We start from the raw sequence: 22040 nt of genomic DNA on the forward strand, positions 1-22040 counted from the left end.
ATTGGAACAGGAACATCCCAATTGCCTTTTCCAAAAGGCTGATCAAAAATAAAAAGCAGAATGCCAGAAGTCAAGGATTCTTACATATTTAAATACCAAAGATGAGTTGAAAGATGAACTCATCTTTGAAGTTCTCTGAGGCTCATTTCATAAACAAATTTAGCAAGTGCATATGAATTTAGAATGCAGCAAAAGTTGCTGAAAAACCTTTAAGATTTGAAGCAATGCAGCCATCCTCCCACATCAAGCAGAATTATCTCAAATCCCTAAATAGAGGTTTGGCAAACAAGGAAGAAAAGAGGTCAAATTTTCCGCAGTGTTTCAAGTGAACCCTTCCTCTCCTGAAAAGAGACCCAACCAATGTCTTTTTTGCCTCTCACCCTATTGACCGTGAGGCTTGAGCTTCATTCAGAACTGTTTAACAAAGAGTATTTACCAAAACTGGTCTTTATATTTGTCATTAATAGTAGAGTGTTTATATTTGATTTATAGAGGAATCTACCTAGAAATTTTCTTGTGTGAACAGGTCTGCAGGCTCCTGCTACAGGCTGGAACAGATGTGTTCTTAATCATCAGTAACTTTAGCTTAGACATTGCATTTAAATTCTAGTCATTCTGGTGCAAGACAAGAATAAAGAAGCCACATTTTTCACTAGTTCTCAATCTCAAATGGCTAGGTGGGTTTTACTCCAACTGCTAAGACTGGACTCTGAGCAGAAACAAAAATATTAATAGTTTTGAGATAAGCACCTGGATTGATGAAAAAGCAGAAAGGTTTTAATAGCAGAATAGTCTAACTAGCTTGCAAAGAAGATAAAGTTTTAACTTCATATTGATGAAATTTTCTAAGACTCGAGTGCTTCAGAATATTTTCTATTTCTGATAAATACTCTTGAACAAAAAATTCTGTTCACCAAAATGAAGTCTAATTTTAGCACAAAACTGAGTACGTTCTAGAAAAATTCACAAGAATGAAACCAAAGCTATGGAGACTTCTTAGATCTGGGGAGAATTTAGGCCTGGTGAATAAAATTTCAGATATTTTTACCCAAGATGTCATCATCTGAAAAGCATACTGGTGAACCCCTCTTCCCTGCTCCATGTGCAAGAAATTCTGTGTAGAATGCAGGATTCAGGATAGAATGTAAGCCAAACATTCTCACACGAGGTTTGGGGTTTTCTTTGTTTTTGGAATGGGGTTGTGTTTTGGCTTTTTTTTTTTTTAACCAGAAATTTTGCAGATTGATCAGATCTGACACAGGTATATAGTCACTCTTGGCAAAAAGACTAGCTCACTTATTCCTGATTTAATGTCTATTTGAAGTAGGTTTTCCAAAAGAAGCAACACATTGAAAAGCCACAGGAATATGCACAATCATTTTACATAATTTAAAATCTGGTGATCAGTTATGTTCACACAAAAAGCTACATCCACTATGCACGAATCACACCAGTACCACATGTAAATTCTTTGCACGGCAGCACCTGCAGATAACTGTAGCCAACTTCTTAGAACGTTATTTTATCCCTTGAGGTCAGCTACTGTTAAAAGGCAAATAATTTTGCACAATATTTTTTCCCAATGCTTCATTATTCTGGTATTAATATTTGCCTGTGCAAGTGATGTTTGCTTTCTTTAGAGTGCACTGATATTAAACCCAAGGTTTCCTACTAAAGAAAGTTGGAGGAGTTTTTTTAGAGGGTGAAAAACCAACAAGAGTAGTTTAATATGGTACTTGATGTCTTAAGAGAATAAGCTGAGTTGTGTCTACAAACTGTCATGGTCTGGATACAATTTTCATCCTGGAAAGCCTTTAAAATAAATCATAGGGAACAAACACTAAAAAGATACCCCATACATACTGATAATTGTGCTAATCCCCATAGTGTCTGCTACAAGTGCCCTAAGACTAGAATACAAGGTAGATGGACCTTGGTTACCATGAAAAGCCATTTAAGATCTCCCACTCCTCTGCTCCACATACACTAGAATAACAGTTATTTTGGGTCAAATTTTTCTTTAAATACTGAAACTGCTGTCATGTAGGTTTGGAAGATACAATCCTTTAGCTCTTAAACAGCCTTTTAGGAAAGTGTTCTTAGATTTGTATCAGAGATTTTAGAAGACACATTTGAGAATATGTTCTCAAAGCAGAAAGTTTGAGCAGATACAGTCCCATGGCTTTGCAAATGCATTTCAGGGAAATAACAAGGACAGCAGTGCAAGGCTAGGAATAGTATTTCAAGTTCCGATCTGTACACATCACTTCAGTGTGAATATGCACTCACAGTCTAGTTTTAAGAAGCACAAAGAGATTTGATCACTTTTCAGCAATGTTTTGTATATGTTACAGTTTAAAAATATGTCTGCCTTTCAGTAACGTGCCAAAAGCCACATCAATACCAAATCCATACTTGCTGTGTAGGAAAACCGACTGCTTCTATTTTAAAGAATATCTTGTATAAACTCCACTTGCTATTAGCTTTCTAACCTGGAAACACAGAACCTAGTAAGCAGATTATTCAGTCACATTTGTATTCATCAGTATTTGCAGATTCTCAACATATCCCAGTATTTGTATTTGAACTATGAACTTACAAATGCTGAAGGCAAGAAAAGAACTCCAAGTTCATATGAACGGATCATCAGTTGGGTGCCATTTTTTTCCAGAGCCCCCCAGGCTGCTTTAGATAGATTGGCACTGCAAAGAGAAACAAAGCATTTCAGTGAGCCATAATCTTCACAGCAGAAAATGCTTAAGTATCACAGCTGTAGCAATGCACTTGTAGCACAACTTCAATCAGAACAATCTTGGAATAAAAAATGATTTGGGTGCTATTTCTTATCACTGGTTTTACAGCACAGTGGGAGCAGCAGAGGCAATATATAGAAAGGTATTCCAATAACTGGTGAATAATTATACAAGCCTACTTGTGTCATACAGATGTTATAATACGTTTAGTACAGAGCATGTTTGCAAGTGTTAAGCAGTATCTTTTGCACTTGGCATTTTGTTTTTTGATACATTTACAAAGGCAGGTATTTATCAAAGAAGTATTTTTGTTTTAATGTTCTATTCAGCATACTATACTTAATCCTTCGTCAGTAGTTGCTATGAAGTAGATCAATATGGCAGACAAAGTGAATGCAATCCTGTTGTCAAACCTACTTCTACAGAAAAAGATACAAAGCTTAAACATTATGTTTCAACTGACAGACATATTGGATGCTTTTTGACAATAGCAAATGGTAGAAGAGAAGAAACATGAGAAAAATAAAAGCATCCATGAATTTCTTATGAGTTAGATTCAGCATCACATTTGCATAACTGAAATCCTTTAAAAAGCACCTTAATCACTCCTATTGCAGTATCTGTGATGAAATTTAAAAAGTCAGAATATAATAAGATTTAATTAGCTGAGCTTTTAAAAGTAAAGATACAGAGATTATAATCTATAGTATAAGGATTGCACAAAAATCAGTTTTGGAAAAAGTGAAACATCTATGTTTTTCATTCACTATAAAACATTACCTCCTTATGTCAAGAAATGTCACGCTCCCTCAAAAAAGCAAACAATAAAAAACTAGACTTCAAACTAGACTGCTGAACAACTCAGTCTCAGAAAAGGTCATTTTCCAAATATTAGGTACCTACATGTTTTGTAACAATAAGGCAGCGTAAGGATAAACTTCAGCTTAACCTGTATCTGTTTTGTACAGACCAGCACATTTGTGTACAGTATGTGCTAAAGAAACGTAACCAAGGGTTTTAAAATACTTATTGCTTCAGTTGATGATGAACCCTAAATTTGGCAGCTACATCTCATATAAGGTTTTGCTGCAATTGCCAACAGTTCCTGACACTGTCATTTTGACCAGCAGCCCTGGCAATGTGATGAAGAAACATTTAATATAGCCAAAAATTATATCACCATCTGTAGTATTATGAAGATTATAGCAATAACTCACATGAGCCTACAACTGACAACAACTTTATACATATAGACTTTTTTTAAGCAACAGGTATATGGTTTTACCTTGTAACTAAGAACCATGCAATCTTCTTGAAGTCTGGAGAGGATCTCATGTATGTCTTAATGTGAGGTATGGCGTGACTTCGACCTGAGACTTCAGCTGACCATTTACTAGAAAAAGAAGGGCAATTCTTTTTGTATATAGTTTTATTTTGAGGTGTAAAAAAATACCATATTACAGGGTCCTGTCTTCAATGTTACTAGCCTATACTTGTCACATCTAATGCTTGTTTCGCCTGAAGAGTGGCGGAAAATACTTTAACTGAATTTCTAATTCTGATATCCAGTCTTCTTAGTAGTCAGAAAGGCTTTTCATTACAAACAAGTCAGATATTCTCTTCAGTGTATTCAGCCCTCCTAACAAGTTTCTCTATTTCTCTACTCCAGCCATCACTCAAGAAGCTAAGTCCAAACTTCCAGACATTATTTCTTTTTTTGAAGAGTTATCAACGGTTACGCCTTTAAGCAAAGGAGCTTAACACCAACTTAAACCTTGTCAAACTCCCCAAGCTTATTACAATGATCCAAAAAGTAGAAGCAGGGAGCAACTGATAGATTGTTGGCACTACCCTTCTTCTTGCCTTTTCTGTGCCCCTATGCCACTGAGAAATTTGAAGGCTTAAGAGAGTAAGTCATATGGATGTGTATATGCAAACACTAGTTGAAAACAACAAGTCATTGCTCGGGTAATTCAGTATCAATGTTACAGAAACTATAAGCAGCAGTAAACACAGGTACATGGTATGTAACCAAGGTATGTAATGATGGCATTTAGAGTAAATTCCCTTTCCCAGGCCCTCCTCAATCTAGAAGAGGGTTTCTAAAAACATCTTTCTCCAAGACCTACTTAAACAACCCTACCCTCCAATGAAAGAAAGTAATTTCTGAGAACTGGTCTTGTATTCCCAAAGGGGAAGACCTGAAACACTGTATGACTGTTTGGAGCAAACCCACCCATCTTTGCATTTTGATGCAAGCCACGTTAAGTCGCTTCTGAAGAACACACTAAGTATAAAGAAACAGCTAACTAAACTTTTGCTCTCATACATAACTCTACGCTTTCTGTACATATATATGGCAAGGTTATAACATAACTTGGCAATTCTTGTTAATGGCTTTTATCTCACAACTGATAATTATAGGCAAATATTATCTTTAAGGCACAAAAATAACTAGGTAACTCCACTAACTCTGTAGAAACGAAAACCAGGTACAGCAGAATTGGAGACTTAACATAGATTTTTTTTTTTACATCTCATTGTCTTACTCAAGGACAAACTTCTCACTAGTAACTGCAATAATTTTGAGATATTATCTGTCTATTGCCTTTTTGCCTACTTCTCTTGACAGGTTCAATTAAGTACTGTGTTTTAGCAAGAGTACTACAGCTTCTTTTCCATTTACTAGCTACAGTAATCTAATTGCAGTTAGTTTAATTTAGAAGTAGTTAAAACTAGTATTACGGAAAGTTAAAATCAGAAAGGGGAACATATATTTTGGCCATATTTTCTTCAGTAAGATAAGCATATGTTACCACAAAAAGAGGAAAAAAAGCAATCACGTTCCCTGATGAGGTTTGATTGTGAGTTTTGAGGGGTTTGGGTTCTTTCATTTGTGGTTTTTGAAGTAATTATCTCATTGAAAAACTCAGAAGCTTTTAGTAATAGCATAAATAGCAAAAAAGTATTTAAGAAATGCATTCTCTTCAGCCTAAAAGGCAGCTTATTTCCAGACTGCATAATGGAATAATAAGCCAAAAAAAACCCAACCCTGGAGAGGATTTCAGATGGGTACAATACCTTATTTAATCTACTGTTAAAAAGGTAAATTTCAACTTCACCATTCAACTTTCCTGGCAGATTGCAAAAAGCCTGAAGTAAAATATAACAGCAATTGCTCTGCACAGCAAGGATGACAGCATATGTCAACATAACAATTTTGGGACACTTTTAGCAAAATTGGCTTAACAGATTTTAAGCTGTAAACTTTTCATCTGAATGCAGCTGGAAGAGGATCTACACAGGACTAACCTCACAGTGCGGAAAACTTCCGGCATATTCAGTCTCAGAAATAAATATGGTGAAGTTCAATTAAACTAGTTTTGAGAAATTTTTTTGAGCAAAATCATAGCTTGAAGTAGCTTTTTTGTTTTGAACAGAAGTCATGGTACCATGTAAACTTAAAGTGTGCAGTGAAGGAAGAGAGTTATGTGAGCAGGTACTATGAGAATTTGAACACTTACACATGAAAGCCTTTTTGCTATTTTTTTTGTTCTCTTGGACTTCTAGGACTAGAACTGCTTATCACTAATACGGCTTAACTCTGACTTTAGACCACTAATCCTGACATTTTTAACAGTAACTTGCTACCTCCTTCCTCCCAGTATTTTGTGGTATTTCAGTCAGCAGCTTTTTTCTTTTTAATTACACAGCCTCCAATGTGATGATTACATACACTGAGTTAAGGAGGACATCTGAAAGGACATCATTTTCCAACTCTATTTATCTCTCCCCTACATGTAAAAAAGAGCTACTCCTTCTCCTTTCCCATAAGTATAGAAGTATTTGTCTTCTTTCTTCTCTGGTGGAATCTCTAATTCCTTGTTGGTTTTTGAAATTTTTTTTTTTTATTTTTAACATCTTTATCAACAACCTGGATGAGGGGACAGAGTGTACCCTCGGCAAGTTCCCTGATGACACCAAACTGGGAGGACTGGCTGATTCCCCAGAAGGCTGTGCTGCCATTCAGCAGGATCTCGACTGGCTTGAGAGTTGGGCAGAGAGGAACCTCATGAGGTTCAACAAGCACAAGTGCAGAGTCCTACCTTTGGGAAGGAACAACCCCCTGCACCAGTACAGGCTGGGGACTGACCTGCTGGAGAGCAGCTCTGCAGAGAGAGATCTGGGAGTCCTGGTTAACAATAAACTAACCATGAGCCAGCAATGTGCCCTCGTGACCAAGAAGGCCAATGGCATCCTGGGATGCATCAAGAAGAAGGTGGGCAGCAGGTCAAGGGAGGTTCTGCTTTTCCTCTACTCTGCCCTGGTGAGGCCTCATCTGGAGTCCTGTGTCCAGTTCTGGGCTCCCCAGCTCAAGAGGGACAGGGAACTGCTGGGGAAGAGTCCAGCACAGGGCTACCAAGATGATCAGGGGACAGGAGCATCTTCCTTACGAAGTAAGGCTGTGGGATCTGGGGCTGTTCAGTCTGGAGGAGACTGAGGGGGGACCTCATTAATATTTACAAGTATTTAAAAAGGTATATGTCAAGAGGACGGGCTTTTTTCTGGAGTATGCAGTGATAGGACAAGGGGTAATGGAACATAAAAAGTTCCACTTAAGGAAAAACTTCTTTACTCTGAGGGTGACAGAGCACTGGAACAAGCTGCTCAGGGAGGGTGTGGAGTCTCCTCTGGAGGTTTTCAAACCCTGCTTGGACATGTTCCTCTGTGACCTGATCTAGGTGGACCTGCTTGAGCAGGGAGGTTGGACTAAATATCTTTAGAGCTCCCTTCCAACCCCTACTATTCTATTCTACAGTAAAGAGGAATTCCTCTAACTCCTTTACTGCCCAAAGCTTTGCATTATTGCAAGCCTTTAAAAACAGCTCATCTTATTATTTAATTCTACTGAAACAGGTCCTATCATTTTTTGTGTTTCTCAAGGTACCATGAATAAGAAGTTGCTGTAGGATCATCTATTCTGTTACTTCAGGGTAAGAATATGCATCTGAGTAGTAAATACAGAGCAGTTATGTAGGGCCACTTGTAATTTGCAAGCAATTTGAAAGATTAATTTAAAACAGCTCTTCTGCTGCCAGAGCAGGACACTAGTATGCCCAATGAGACAAATATGTGGGTATTTTTCCCACTGAACAAGACTACATCCATGAATGATCTCATTATCAAATAACATTCTGTGCATTAGAGACTAACCAAAAAAGCTTACAGGTTTCTTCCAATAAAATTCTCATAAGGTATATGCAAATGGAAACTGCATTAAGGCTGCACAAACAGCACGTTTTACTGTCTCTTCACTATTTGAATCATGACTGAACAATCTTCAAGTCTTGAAGGTGTTTGCAGCCTTCTCCCTTTGCTGAATGAGCTCAGCGGGCACACTTCAAAGGCAGGACAGATAAAGCCTCCCACACTTTGTTTCACTTCCCTTCCTTAGACATTGAGTAGCATGACTGATAGCAGCAGTCATATTGACTCCATAGTGGAGGTTTCTCTCTAACTAGCAGCTGTATTCTCAGTTCTCTGAATATATACTTAACTTTATACACTCTTACTTACATACAAGTAAAGTATCTTACCAGTTGGTGGAAGAGTTAAAAGTTTCTGGTGAAAGGAATGGGGAGCTGTAGTCTTGTAAGAGGTTACCAGACTTTTAAAAAAATTTATTTTATCTGTTCAAAACAACTTTTCCCATTGTTCTCAGAACACACATTAAGTCTTAAAAGATTTGGCCTGAGGGAAACATTTGGCATGAAATGTATCAGAGTTTGGCAAAAGTAGTAGCACGTGAAAATAGAAGTTCTTAATAAAAAACATCAGGCACCTTTAACAAAAGATGACAATACCATAAAGGACTGAGAATTTTTGCAGCAGGACTGTTATATTCAAAAAACAAACCAAAAAAGTCTTCTTAACAATGCTGTCTCAGCTGAAATCCTGTTAATATTGAGGCACATGTGGGAATGTAAAATACAACTGTCAAAGAAAAGAACCCCCAAAAAAAGAAAGGAAAAAAAAAAGTAACACTATTCCACTTGAGAGAATGAAAGCTTAAATAGAAGCTTAGGGAATCCAAAATCTGGTAGTGTCCTCCACTAACAACAGTATCCCATATGACTTTTTATGGGTAAATAGTCCTTTTGACTACATTTTGGATCTAAGACCACTAGATAAGGAACTAAATGCTTTTTTTCTAATTAATTTAAGAATATCATGCTTCTCACCACTTCCCCTTAATTTCCTTTTACCATTGAAACATTAGAGCATTGTAAGTTTAAACACAGAGTCCAAGGAAAAAAAAACCACCAAGTTCTACTTACTGAAAATAGGAATGCAACCACAGTTGTTTCTGTGCTGTCTGTATACTGTATGGAAGTGAGCCACCAGCTAAAGGAAAAAACAGAATGTGTATATACATTTGTTTTTTGAAAGACATTCTCAAAGCAGGAAGCATCCGAGGAATAAGCTATCTGTACTATCCTCGTGTCTTTTCAGAAAATAGTTAAATGCCTCAGTAGTATAAAATGGTATATAGTTAGGTGGTTTTGTAATTCTTACAATTTAGCAAGTTCCTAAACACTACATAGCACACTTACACTAGGAAAACAAAAAACAGTATACAGGCTATAGAATTAATTCCTCTTAGAAGACAGATGTTTATGGGTCATTTTTTGTTACAATAGCACTTATTACTAGATTAAAATCATTACCCATACAAGTTAGAGGGAAAGTACCAAATGGCTTTCAGCAAAATCAACCAACCAACCAACCTGAAAAAACATCAAATAACGTTATTTTAAAAAGCAAGAAATTGTATTTTTACTGATTTGGTCCTTGGCTAGTGCATGTTGTGATTTCTTGAAACAGATTTAACACGGAAGAATCCTCCATGGCACACTGAGTTATATTACTGCTGTGTATGAAAAACATGATGCAAAACCTACTGCATGTAACTCACCCTAGAAAACGTCACAAGGAGCTGTTATAAAAGCTTTACTACTCCAGCTGAGGCTGGAAGCACCCTCTGGAGAACATACAGAATAACTCCCTGCTCACAGCAGGGTCAAATGGAGCACGTTGTTCAGTAGCATCCTGTCAGGCTTTGAGTATCTCCAAGAATGGAGACCCAACAATCACTCTGTGCAATCTGTTCCATTTAAATATCAGAAAACATTTTTGCTGTGGGGGTCCTCTGGAATAGCCTTTATCTCAATTAATGAACATTAGGTTAATTAAACATAAGTGCTCCTTTATAAATCTGTGCCAACTACTCCCAATAATCTTCTTGTCCATCATATGCTTGGAAATGGCTTCCAGGATTCTTTGCTTCATCACCTTCCCAGGGATCAACGTGAGGCCAACAGGCCTATAGTTCCTCAGATTTTCTTTCTCATCCTTTCTGAAGATAGGAAATAATTCCTTTCTTTCGGTTCTCATGAATCTATTTCAATTGCCTTGACCTTATGAAGTCTAATCAAACAGTTTTGCACTGACATCAGCCAGCTCCCTCAGCATGCATGGGTGTAACTCACATTAAGTAGCAAAATATCTTATTCTCCACTTTGTCTAATGTGCGGGATGACACCACAAAGAAAACACAAGAACTTGGCACAATCAAACCTGATTTTTCTGCCAAGATAAGACTGGAGTTAAAACAATGGGAAAAAGCTGGTTTCCCACCCACCCGTCTCATATAGAGATGTATGAACACAGCTATACACACTCAATAGCTGTGTCCACAAAGCTTTTTCTGTTCAATCACAGGAGGGCTGGAGTCAGACCTCCAGTAACAGTAATAAAAGGACTTCACTAACCATCTACTTTACCAAGTTCTTACAAGGTGATAACTTCAGGTTCATTCAGCAACAACCACTGAAATGATTTTGCAGGACATTATGCCCACAAAAAGCTGGTAAATGGGGGTTTGTGGACTTACCAGGATAGCCTTCCAGACTTTGCCTCACATTGTTCACAGTTGGATAAACCTTCATGGAGTGGGAAACAGAAAAAAGGTAAATTTATAATGCAAGATGTCAATTTTCAAACAAAAGCCTTCTTAAAGAAAGCTTACTTGAGAAAAAACCCACAACATTAAAAAAAGCTTCATTTTAAAGAATGAATAAAATTACTCTGCACACAATTACTATTAAGCTGCTGGTAACAAAGTATTTAATATTTCTATCACTCTTGCAGACCTTACCAAAATTAGCTTGCAACAGCCTAACAATCCTGCTTCAACACTTCCATAGTGGTCACAGTGGGCTTTATGAAGATTTAAGACTCATTTCTCAAATATGAGTATGGAGGGGCAACCAGCAGATGGTACGGATGTAGTTAGACAACATTTTCTGCTTAATTTACAAGCTCCTGTGACAACCTTGTTTCTGCTCCTCCCCTTAATTGTGCTAGGAACCAAATAACTAGATTGGGAAATTATTTGGTTTAGGTATTAATCACTCAGGGTCCAGTTACATCTCAGTAGCAGAAGCAGCTGCATGTACAAAGCTCAATGGAACACAAGCTACAGCATAAGATTATAATTTTGTTTAGGTTAGATATACTCTAGTCTCATGCAGGTGGAAGTTACAGTACTCTTTTATGGTATACCATCCATGAATAAGTGTCACTAATGGCATCTTTATGATTTCACAATGGAAACGACATTCATGTCTTCTACCCCTCTACTCTTGCCCTGGTGAGGCCTCATCTGGAATCCTGTGTCCACTTCTGAGCTCCTCATCTCAAAGAGGGACATGGATCTTCTGGAGAGAGGCCAGCGCAGGGCCACCAAGATGATCAGGGGAATGGAAAATCTTTCATATGAGGAAAGGGTGCAGGAACCGGGGCTGTTTAATCTAGAGAAGAGGAGACTGAGGGGGAATCTCATTAATATTTACAAATATCTAAATGGTGGGTGTCAGGAGGTTGAGACCTTTTTTCTATTGTATCTAGCAACAGGACAAGGGGTAATGGGATGAAGCTGGAACACAAAAAGTTCCACTTAAATATAAGAAAAAAAAATTTTACTGTGAGGGTGACAGAGCAGTGAAAACAGACTAAGATGTAAACAACAAATGAATAACCACTAAAGGTCACTAGCATCTAAAAACCATACCAAATGAATTGGCACATCACATTTATGGAGAGTTGTCACATTGCTGCCTGCAGCCACTAGGCTCTCCTGGAACTCTGAACACAGCCATTTGGACCCATCAGCTCCCATTGAACCAATGCTTGAGAATTGCCCAACAACAGGCCAGGATTCCTGTGCTGGTACCGAGGAAGCAAACTCTTTCAGAAGCTAGAGAAGAAAATGAAAACACTGTTAGACTTTAACAGGCAAAGAATACCTTTATTAGTGGTCTTATATCACTTCTGATATTATAAATCCTCTATAACTCACTTCTGACACTGGAAGGGATTAACATTCATACTATATATTTAACTTAGCAGTAAAAACATCATCAGACTCTCCAAATAAACCCACCGTTCCTTCAAGAGAAGATCAAACATTGCAAGTTTTACACAAAAGCACTGAAAACAATGATTAAATAATGGGTAAAAAGAATGCCAGCAGCTCTTCCTAGAAGCATGGAACAGCTTCAGAAGTCACAATAAAGTAAACAATTGAATCTTTTTATATCTGGTGGTTATTGGCTATAAAATTCTTCTCATATCCTAAAGCCCCAGCTACAATAGAAGTCTACAATAAAGGGAAAAAAGAACAATGGAAGAGAAAATGGAAAGAATCCTTTTAGAAGAGTTCTTTAGCTGTGAATGGAATTTAAAGTCACATTAAAAATGAAATTTTATGTAGTGGATGCCTTTTTCCTCCCCTCTAGACAGGACATATAAGTGAATGGCTTTAGTTGGAGTTGTCTACCAGGTCTATCTGTACTGTCACCAAAAACTTTTGCCACAAGACCATTTTTATCCTCTACAGGCTTTTTTTTTTGTTTATTTTGTTTCCATTCAATGTCTCAGTAGGCAGAAAAAAAAAGCAAACAACATATCAGAAAAGAAAAATTCTTTACAAGCAGAGGGAAGTCTAAAGGAGTAACTTTGTGATGAAAAGCAATGTGATAAATAGACATTTTGTGAGTCACTGAAGTTACTTATGGACAGCACTAGAATTCCATATAAAATTCACAACAGAAACTGAAGTAATGCCACTTCAGCAGGAGGTGAAGGATGAAAGTTCCCCAATTACGAGGCATGAAATAGATGACATGAAACACCTTACCTGGCACTAAAGAAATGCTGAAAAAGAAGGGGCCCTAAGGACTTAAGATATGTAATCCTGTATGAAGAGTTATCCACAACTAAAAACCTGACTGAATTGGTGATATCAGCTATGTGTAAACTGGTTTTAATTTACTTTTTTGCCATGCCATTAGGGAAAAAGAAACTGTAAGGGTCATTAACACTTAAGTAATTAAAATGAGTCTGTTCCCTATGTACAGGCAAGGCTGTATGAATACATCTTTCCTCAGAAAGTGCCTTTAAAAAAAAGCTATATTTGGTTTCTAGTAATAGATGACTGGAATTTGATAGTGTCATACTTGTTAGAAACACCAATAGCAGATAGGAAGTAATTTCAGTGATGGTAACTCTTCAGATACCTGTAAGTACAACAATGGAGACTACAAGTTGACCATGGTGATAATGCCCAGAAATACCATGTGCAAAGTCCACATTATCATAAGTTACAAACTTATGTTAAGTTAAATTGTAACAATGTACTACAATTGCTGATTGTGGTTGGAAAAATTGAAAGGAATTCAACAGTGATCCAAAATTGTATTTACGGTTAAAAGGATATTAACAAAAAAGGTTCATTTTAGTACCTTTCTGAGCCTAAGATGACCCCACTTTTCTTTATCACTACCTTGATATCGTCCAGGGGTAGAACCAAGCAGATACACTCTACAAAAAAAGAGAAAAACCAATATAACACCAAGCTATTTGCAGCTCTGTAGTGTTTTGGTTTGTGAAGTATTAAGGTATTTAAGTAAAACCTATTAGCAAGGTTGAACAAAGAAGCACAAACAGAAATATTTGTTCTTTCACACTTCAGATTTACAACATAAAGAAAAGCAAACTTTCAGCTGTAAAATGTATTATTAGCATCCTGTATGGCTGTCATACACCACCAGGCTGTCCTATAGTCTAGACAGGAATCACATTTATTTTGTGTACAAAAATGCAGAAGATAGATGATGTTAGTAATAAACACAAACAACTCTTGTTCAGTACAGAACTGGGCATATAATTTTGAGTAAACCCAATCTATCGCTACATCCAAATCAGGAGATTCAGGTATGAGATTTCATTTGGCACCTAATAGTTCAGATGCACAAGTACAGCGTTTTCAACTGTCTTCCTAACAATGGTTTACTCCCCAAAACCGAGAAGAGACTTCCCCAGAGCCACAACAATTAGATGCTTTAAGAAGCTGTTCCTCATGCCCAGCTTTATCCACTGCCCCCTACATATTTTATATGGCAAGGAACCAATCCTTATCTTAACAAGTAACTCTTCCCTAACACATGCATAAACTCACATCAGCCAGGGCTCAACCAACTTGTCCAAGCTCATGCAGATGACTAAGTCAGGCTGTTAGCTTACCTAACTGTAAGGTATGTACTTTTTTTTTCATCCCCTCCATCTTGTAAGACTCCATAAAATTTTATGTATTAAACTAGACAAGGTTTTAGTCTTTTGTCACCACAGTTCGACCTTTTCCACTTTTATTTTCAAACAATTTTTGCTAGCTTATAAAATTTCTATTAAGCGAAGAGATTTGCACTTTCTGAATTAAATTAAGCAGAGATTTTTTTTTCTTTTAAAAACAAACATGCAAGTTGCTATAAAAACAATGTAACGTATACCTTGTCTCTGATAAATCATGTTGTTGAATCAGATCTATCCATTCCTTGAGCGTAGGGGAATTGTAAGACATCAAGTAACTTATTAGGTCAGATTTAAAATGAGTTTTAGATTCACCAGCAGAACCAGATGTTTCCTGAGGTAGCCTTGGATATAAAGGGCTTAGCCATATTCTGAAAACATCACAAAAACAAGGAGACCACGTATTAAGGTATGGGTTGAGTGAGTGATTAAAGCTCATCTGAAGGTCTTCAAGGACGACTAGACAGATTTATTGTTACACTAACTATAAAACAATTTGTATTTACAGTTACAGAATCCTCAAGTCTTATACTCAGTACTGTAAAACTAATACTTTAAATTGAAAATAACTATTCTCACCACATTTATCCATGCATGTGTTTAAAGCTTTCATCACTGCTAAACAGGCCAGGCTCAGACCCACTACCAGTCCTTTCATCAAGATTTTCTGTATGAATAGAACACTGCAATGCATTCTGCTAACCTACTGGTTTAAGTAATGATATAGAAAAACACCAATTAGAGCATCTGAAAGTTCTGCATAGTCTGAAGAGTAGACCACAGTGATGACTTGCCTCCATAACTCCTATCAGAATAAAATACAGTTGGCACTATGCAGGGAAAACATGTAGCATTTCTTTCCAGATCACACATTACTGTAGCCATAGAAACCAAAGGTTCTGCATTGTCAGCTTTACAATGTGTTGATACTATGCTTTATAATTCAGAAGCCTATAAAACAAAGAAACCACTGAACTACCACACTGGTGATACTGGATGTTATCACAGTGTGCAAAAGCTAAAAAGAAGAATGTTTTTCCTGTTTGACAAGTAGGGCAACTTGTTAAGCATCCCAATAGGTATTTTCATGCCTTCTTTGCTTTCTGAAAAGATAACTGCCAAATGATATTGAAGCTAATACTAAGTAAAAGATTTAAAGAGAAAAAAAAAAATCAGTGGCTATATTTTTGCCACTCAAAAACCCTTATGAGAACTTAGAACCATAGAATCATAGAGTGGTAAGAGTAGGAAGGGATCTTTAGAGTTCACCTAGTCAAATCCCACTGCTCAAGCAGGTCAACTTAGATCAGGTCACATAGGAATGAATCCAGTGGGGGTTTGAAGACCTCCTGAGAAGGAGACTGTACATTCTCCCTTGACAGGCTGTGCCAGGGCTCCCTCACCTGAACAGTAAAACAGTTTCTCTTTATGTTTAAATGGAACTTTTTGTGTTCCAGTTTCTTCCCATTACCCCTTGTCCTGTCACTAGATAAAACAGAAAAAAGTGATGCCCCAACTTCCTGATATCCATCCTTTAGATATTTTTACCTATTAAGAGGAGACTGTGAGGGAATCTCATTATCTACAGCCCCAGTTCCTGCAACCTTTCCTCATAAGGAAGATGCTCCAGTCCCCTGAGCTGAGGAACCCAGAACTGGACACAGGACTCCAGATGAGGCCTCACCAGGGCAGAGTAGAGGGGGAGGAGAACCTCCCTTGACCTGCTGCCCACATTATTCTTGATGCATCCCAAGGATGCCATTGGCCTTCTTGGCCACGAGGGCACATTGCTGGCTCATGTTTAGCTTACTGTTTTACACCCCTTTACTGTGGAGATCTAACTAAGAAACGCTCTGATAAAAATAACCAAGAAAACAGGATGTAGAGAGGCCTTATATTAAACATGTAACCTAGTACTATTTTTTTGTGCTCTTAACAGTTTAAAAATTTCTCACAAAACACTCAAACCAGGACGAAAATTCCTTCCAAAGAAAGGATATTGGGTCATCTACCATATTATGGAACCAATGGTGCCCAGTATATAGCATGTTTCATTCTAGATAGAGTCACAGTAGGGACAGATCATTTGCACATTCAGACTATTCCTGCAGTATTAAGATAATTTTTAAATAGTTGCTCCAGATTTTTATAAAAAGTACTTTACAGCTAGGTAGCTTTTTTCATAGAGATAGCAGGGCATAACCAAAGATCTTAAATCTGTCAGATCAAGTTTAAGGTAAGACAGCTCAGGGCATAATTTTGTTCACAATAGAAAGCAAACAACATTCAGGCTTAGACAGTTACCACCACTCTAGGTTTGATTATTCTTTTTCTGTCACAATAGCTCTATCTTGGGAGTGAAAGTCTTGTAGCATCAGATCATCTGACCTAGAACCCTGTCTCCTGCAGTAGGAGATACCCATGGAAAGTATTAAACATACACCTGCTTGAGCTTGTTGCTTACCCCTGAGTTTTCTGGTGCCAATCTTCTGCAATAAGATTGGATGTATGTATCACAACTCGAAGACCTTCTTCATATAACAACAACATCATTTTTCTTTAAAAAAAAAAAGAGATACATAAAACTTTGTCTACTTGAAGTGCATGCACTGAGAATAGAAGTTAACAATTCATTAAAATGCTCCAAGATAAATATTTTCAAAAGACTCGCTCTGCATAGTGAAAACACTTTTGACTTCAATCCATGTGCAGGCCATCTTTGCACAGCAGTCATTAGACTACCCCATACATTTTGTCAGCAGTATCATATCATCCATTCCAGAGTACAGCTTAACGTGTCACACAACTGATTCCCAATGTGAAAACTTGCAGAACCTTCTATATTAGCTATGTTCTTCAGATAAACTTATTCCTTTGCAGATAGTTAAAAAAAAAGAACTAAAGAACACAAAAAGGCCTTTGCTTAGAGAAGAATTTCTTAAAACATTGTGCTTTTTCCTTAAACTGGAAACTTAAGAAAAAAAAATTATGTAGGTAACTAACCACTGGGGCAACAAAAAAAGTTATTTATTTACCATAAACCCTAACCCAAGCTGCAGTACAAAGGAGTTTTAAAATTAGTAGCCAAGTTAAAAATGTGTCTTTAGTTTTTGTAACCAAAGTGCTCAAATTTGTATAAACAAGAGTTCCATAGCTGTGTAAAGACAGTTTATTCGTATGACCCTGAAGGATGAGATGGTTTCCATGGAAACCAATGCTCAAGAATGAATGAAAGCTGCAAGGAAGGATGTGCTTATTGCCATTGCTGTCCCATGGCAAGATAATTCTACACAAATTGTATCAGGCTCAGATTCAGACAACTATTTGTTCAGTAATTTCTGTTAATGTCAGAGTTCAGCAAATTAACACTCACGTAACTACACTTGTTTTCCCATGTTTAATGCATCATTAACATAATATGCAAGAACCTATAACTATAAAATAGTTCCCCACGTCTGTGTTATGCCTTGATCTAAGCACAAATTGAGTTGACAGTAAAATAAACATCTTGCAGCAAAATAAAATGCAAGATAAATGTATAGAAAAGTGACAACTGACTAACCTCAAAAACACTGACACGTAATTTAAGTTTTACATCATACAACAGCAAATATGTCAACTTACACTTGATGGGAGTGAAATGTGGTAAGTTCCACTTGGAACAAAACTGTTTCGTTACCCACCACGATCCAATTTACTGCTTTGCTACCCACTTGCTGTGTTCCATTTGCAGCAGAACACACATTCAGACATGCACTACCCAGAACAACCCTTTTAAAGATGAGGTTAAAGAACTGTAGCATTCAACATCACTATCACTTATTTATCCTAAAATGTGGTGAAAGAAAAAAATTGAAGTTAAGCATACAGAGAATGAACGCTGCTGCTTAAACTGCTTAACTGAAAATAAGCTAAAGCTTTAAAAATGATCAATTTGAGAAACTGCTTCAATTCCTTTTGTGCCTCTCGCTAAGCATGAGAGAAGCAAGATTCCTTTTTAAATGCTACTTTCTTTCCTAGGTCAGTATGCCTCCTACCAGAAACACATATGGACCTTAAATGGTGATTTCTGATCAGTGTTTTGATGTAATTTAATGTTTTCTAAAATGTGTTACATGAAAAGTCTAATTGATTAAAAAGTACTGCAGTGGCCCAAACCCAAAGATCTTTGCTACAATTTGCTCTTACTTGCACCTCGCAATCTACAAAATTCTCTGACAATTCCGAAATACCAAATTACAGTTTTTTCTCTGAAAACACTCCAAAACTCAGTAATTATTTCCAGATCCTCCAAGGTAACTGCAAACTCAGCAGTAAATTGGTGTTGCGTCCGACCTGCCAATGACTGACCAAGGCAACTTTAGTGTTGAAGCATGAGTTACAAGCCAGGACCTGCAGTTCACAATTGGCTAACTTCTACATCTTGTATCTGCCTAATAGCTGATTTACTTCCTTAAGCTAGAACAATCTTATCTATAAACAGAAAATAGTTACGGCATTTTTTCTTTAAGATTCAGCAATATGTATGAAACTCAACTTTATGGCTTTCATTTTTCTGCAAGTTATTTTAAACAGATACAAATAGAACATGAAAAAATACTACTCTGAAATGCCATTGATACACATTATGCCTTCATAATTATGTTTCCACAAACAATAATCTATCCTCCTATCCTGTAAATACTTTAAGACACTAGATACTAGCTAGTAGTCCAATCCTGGTAACTGCATGTACCAATTCTGTGGACAGCTTTAGAAGTGGATTGTTCTGCTTCACAGCTGTTACTTACGTATGGTGAGTTCCAAATGCAATATCCAGTTTAGCCTGTAAAATTAAAAAGTCAATTGTTAAAAATTCCTATTGTGTATTCCTATATGCAACACTTGTTAAAGGAGAGGTGCTTCCTCATTTTGTGTCCTTTCACTGCTCTCTAGTGGACAGATCAAAATACATTCTTTTTCCCCCTCAACACCAAATATACTCTCCAATTTCTCAAAGTTAAGACTTTAAATAGCAATGCAACTCTTTTCTGAAACTGCTCCAGTAGAATTTCTGTTCTCTTATCAGCAGGTCGTTTCAGAAAAGGAACTGAAACCAACTTAAACAGGAGATAGTTTTATGCCCTTGCAGCAAAGACAACTAACAGTGTCTTGCGCTGCATTAGACAAAGTGATAACAACAGGCCCAGGGAGGTCACCCTTCTCATCTATTTAGCACTGGTGAGGCCACATCTAAAGTATTTGGTCCATTTCTGGGCTTCTCAATATGGGAGAGATAAGGACGTACTGCAGACTGACCAATGAAGGGGCACTAAGACAATTAAGGGATTGGAGGAAAGGCTGAGAGGGCTGGGACTATTCAGTCTGCAGAAGGCTCAGAGGGGATGTGATTGGTGTGTATGAATACCTGAAGGGAGGTTACAAAGAAGAGAGAGCCGGGCTCTTCTCAGTGGTGCTCAGTGACAAGACCAGAGGCAGTGCACACAAACTGAAACACAGTTTGGTTTCCTCTAAATATGAGTAAACACTTAACTGTGAGGCTGACTGAGCACTGGCATAGGTAATCTAGAGAGGATATGGAGTCTCCCTGCTTGGAGATATCCAGAACCTGTCTGGACACTGGACAGTTGGCTCTAAGTGACACTTCTTGAGCAGGAGCTGGACCAGATGACCCCTTGGAAGTCCCTTCCAAGCTCAACCTTCTGTGATTCTGAAGCATATGATGAATATTACAGGTAGTTTAATGGCTAACATTGCAAAAAGGACAGAAGTCAGATAGAAATGACTTTTTATCAGTGCTTTGCTCTTACTAATGAGTATTTACAGCACAATTTCTAGGGAGAGAACAAACTCTGAGTTACACGTGTTCAGAAAATACTTTCAGCATTCCTGTACAACCTGATATAAGTAAACCTGCTTTAGCAGAGTGTTAGACAATGATCTCTAGAGCTCCCTTTCAAACGCTACTGTTCTGGGATTCCATGAGGCCAGTGATATCTCCAACATTGTGCCCAGTTAATATGGGTGTGAAGGAGAAGATTAACATATTTATGTTTCATTTTGGAGTATTAATATAATGGAATACATGTAGACTACCAGAAGAATCTGAAGCAGTACACTCAAGAGCAAAAGTATCACAAATGTCATTTCCCCCTGCTACCTAACTACACTGACAAGTTTATCATATAGGACATACTACAGTCAAATACTTGTTGAGTTGAAAGGATACATTATATGCCAAACCATAAATTCACTGTTAGCATATTTAACTACAGGCCAAAGCCAGTAACTTTACAACTCAGGGACAGTAAAAGGGTGAGTGTATCAGCACATGGAAAATGTGTAAAACACATTTGGATTAATAATAACTCTTTGATGAGACTTAAGATTACAGTGACACTAAGTTCTGCACTTCAGACAAAATGCTTTCTTTTCAGTCACTACAAGAATTGCATTGTAACATGTTAGCAGAAAAGGTATGCAGCTCTTCTGTGAGGCACATGACATTTTTATAGGTGACAGTCTATCATAATCACAAAAGACCAAGAACACAGTTACCATGTTCCTGTGGTCCGATTAAGTAAAGTTCTTAAAATATATCAATACATTCTTGCCTACTTATATAAGATGGCGTCCACAACACGATTTTGTGTGCAAGAGATGGCTTGATATCAACCATAGGATGACACAAATGTTAATTACCTGACAAAAGCTAATGTTCTCATAAGGGCGTGCTTGTGCAATCAGCTGAGCTTTAGATTCTCTTTTTTCACCATGAACTATCAACAATGGCTTCTTCCTTAAAAAAAAGAGACATTACTGTTAAAACATAGGAATGAATTAGTAATCAGTCTAGACCACTGCTTTGTGTAGCTATGACTTCTGGCCCCCTAAATAGTCCAGCAGGAAAAGGGTACTACAATCTATGTGCCTTATTAACTAACTCTAAAACAGAATCCCTAAGAGAGACATCAGAAAATAGGAAGCATGGAGTAAATCAGGCACCAAAATAGAAACTAATAATACAAGATCTTGTAAGGAACCCTCATCTATATAGCTAGAAACTCAAATAAAAGCTCTCAGAAGTACTGATATACACAGCGTGTGTTTAATCACTGTTATCTTACAGAAAAGATGGGAAGAACAAGATGGAAAAGGAAAGAGCTAGGTCTGGCAGTAGCTCTATGTTCACTTCCTAATGCTCTGTTCTACTGTGTTTCCTGTGAAACATACATAGAAAAGAGAAAGCCGCTCATATGTCCACTTCATATGCAGTAGGTTACAGTTATCAGAAAGGAAGTTCAAGCAAGCATAAGAATTGCTTTTATGACAATATCCAGCAACTCCAACCACATCAAAACCACGACACATCATCCTGATGATTTCCAGAGTTTTCTTGTGCCCCTTCTATATTCCCTCCTTTCTCTTGCACTTGACTCAGTAAACTACATGGCAAAAACCTTCTTGTTACATTTTATAGGTTATCTACTGCATTGTCATTATGGCCCACAATGAGGCCTCCAAAGTTCATAAGTTGTTCATAACAGTCAGAAACCAGTCATGCTGAAGTCTGACCAT

General features: G+C 37.3%; 1 protein-coding gene across 2 annotated transcripts in view; it reads right to left on the minus strand.

Annotated features, from left to right (window-relative positions):
• Positions 1-22040, minus strand: part of TDP1 (tyrosyl-DNA phosphodiesterase 1) — a 49533-nt gene that overhangs the window by 23964 nt on the left and 3529 nt on the right. For both annotated transcript variants that reach the window (XM_061998063.1, XM_061998061.1), the window contains exons 5-14: positions 21165-21261; positions 19253-19287; positions 16927-17019; positions 14663-14833; positions 13619-13697; positions 11887-12072; positions 10708-10756; positions 9092-9158; positions 4039-4146; positions 2600-2702 (exon numbers count right to left, since the gene is read on the minus strand). In XM_061998063.1, coding sequence (XP_061854047.1) covers positions 2600-2702; positions 4039-4146; positions 9092-9158; positions 10708-10756; positions 11887-12072; positions 13619-13697; positions 14663-14833; positions 16927-17019; positions 19253-19287; positions 21165-21261 — 988 coding nt within the window. The remainder of the gene's footprint in view (positions 1-2599; positions 2703-4038; positions 4147-9091; positions 9159-10707; positions 10757-11886; positions 12073-13618; positions 13698-14662; positions 14834-16926; positions 17020-19252; positions 19288-21164; positions 21262-22040) is intronic.

Source organism: Colius striatus, chromosome 6 (genome assembly GCF_028858725.1).
Source record: "Colius striatus isolate bColStr4 chromosome 6, bColStr4.1.hap1, whole genome shotgun sequence".
Lineage (NCBI taxonomy): Eukaryota > Metazoa > Chordata > Aves > Coliiformes > Coliidae > Colius > Colius striatus.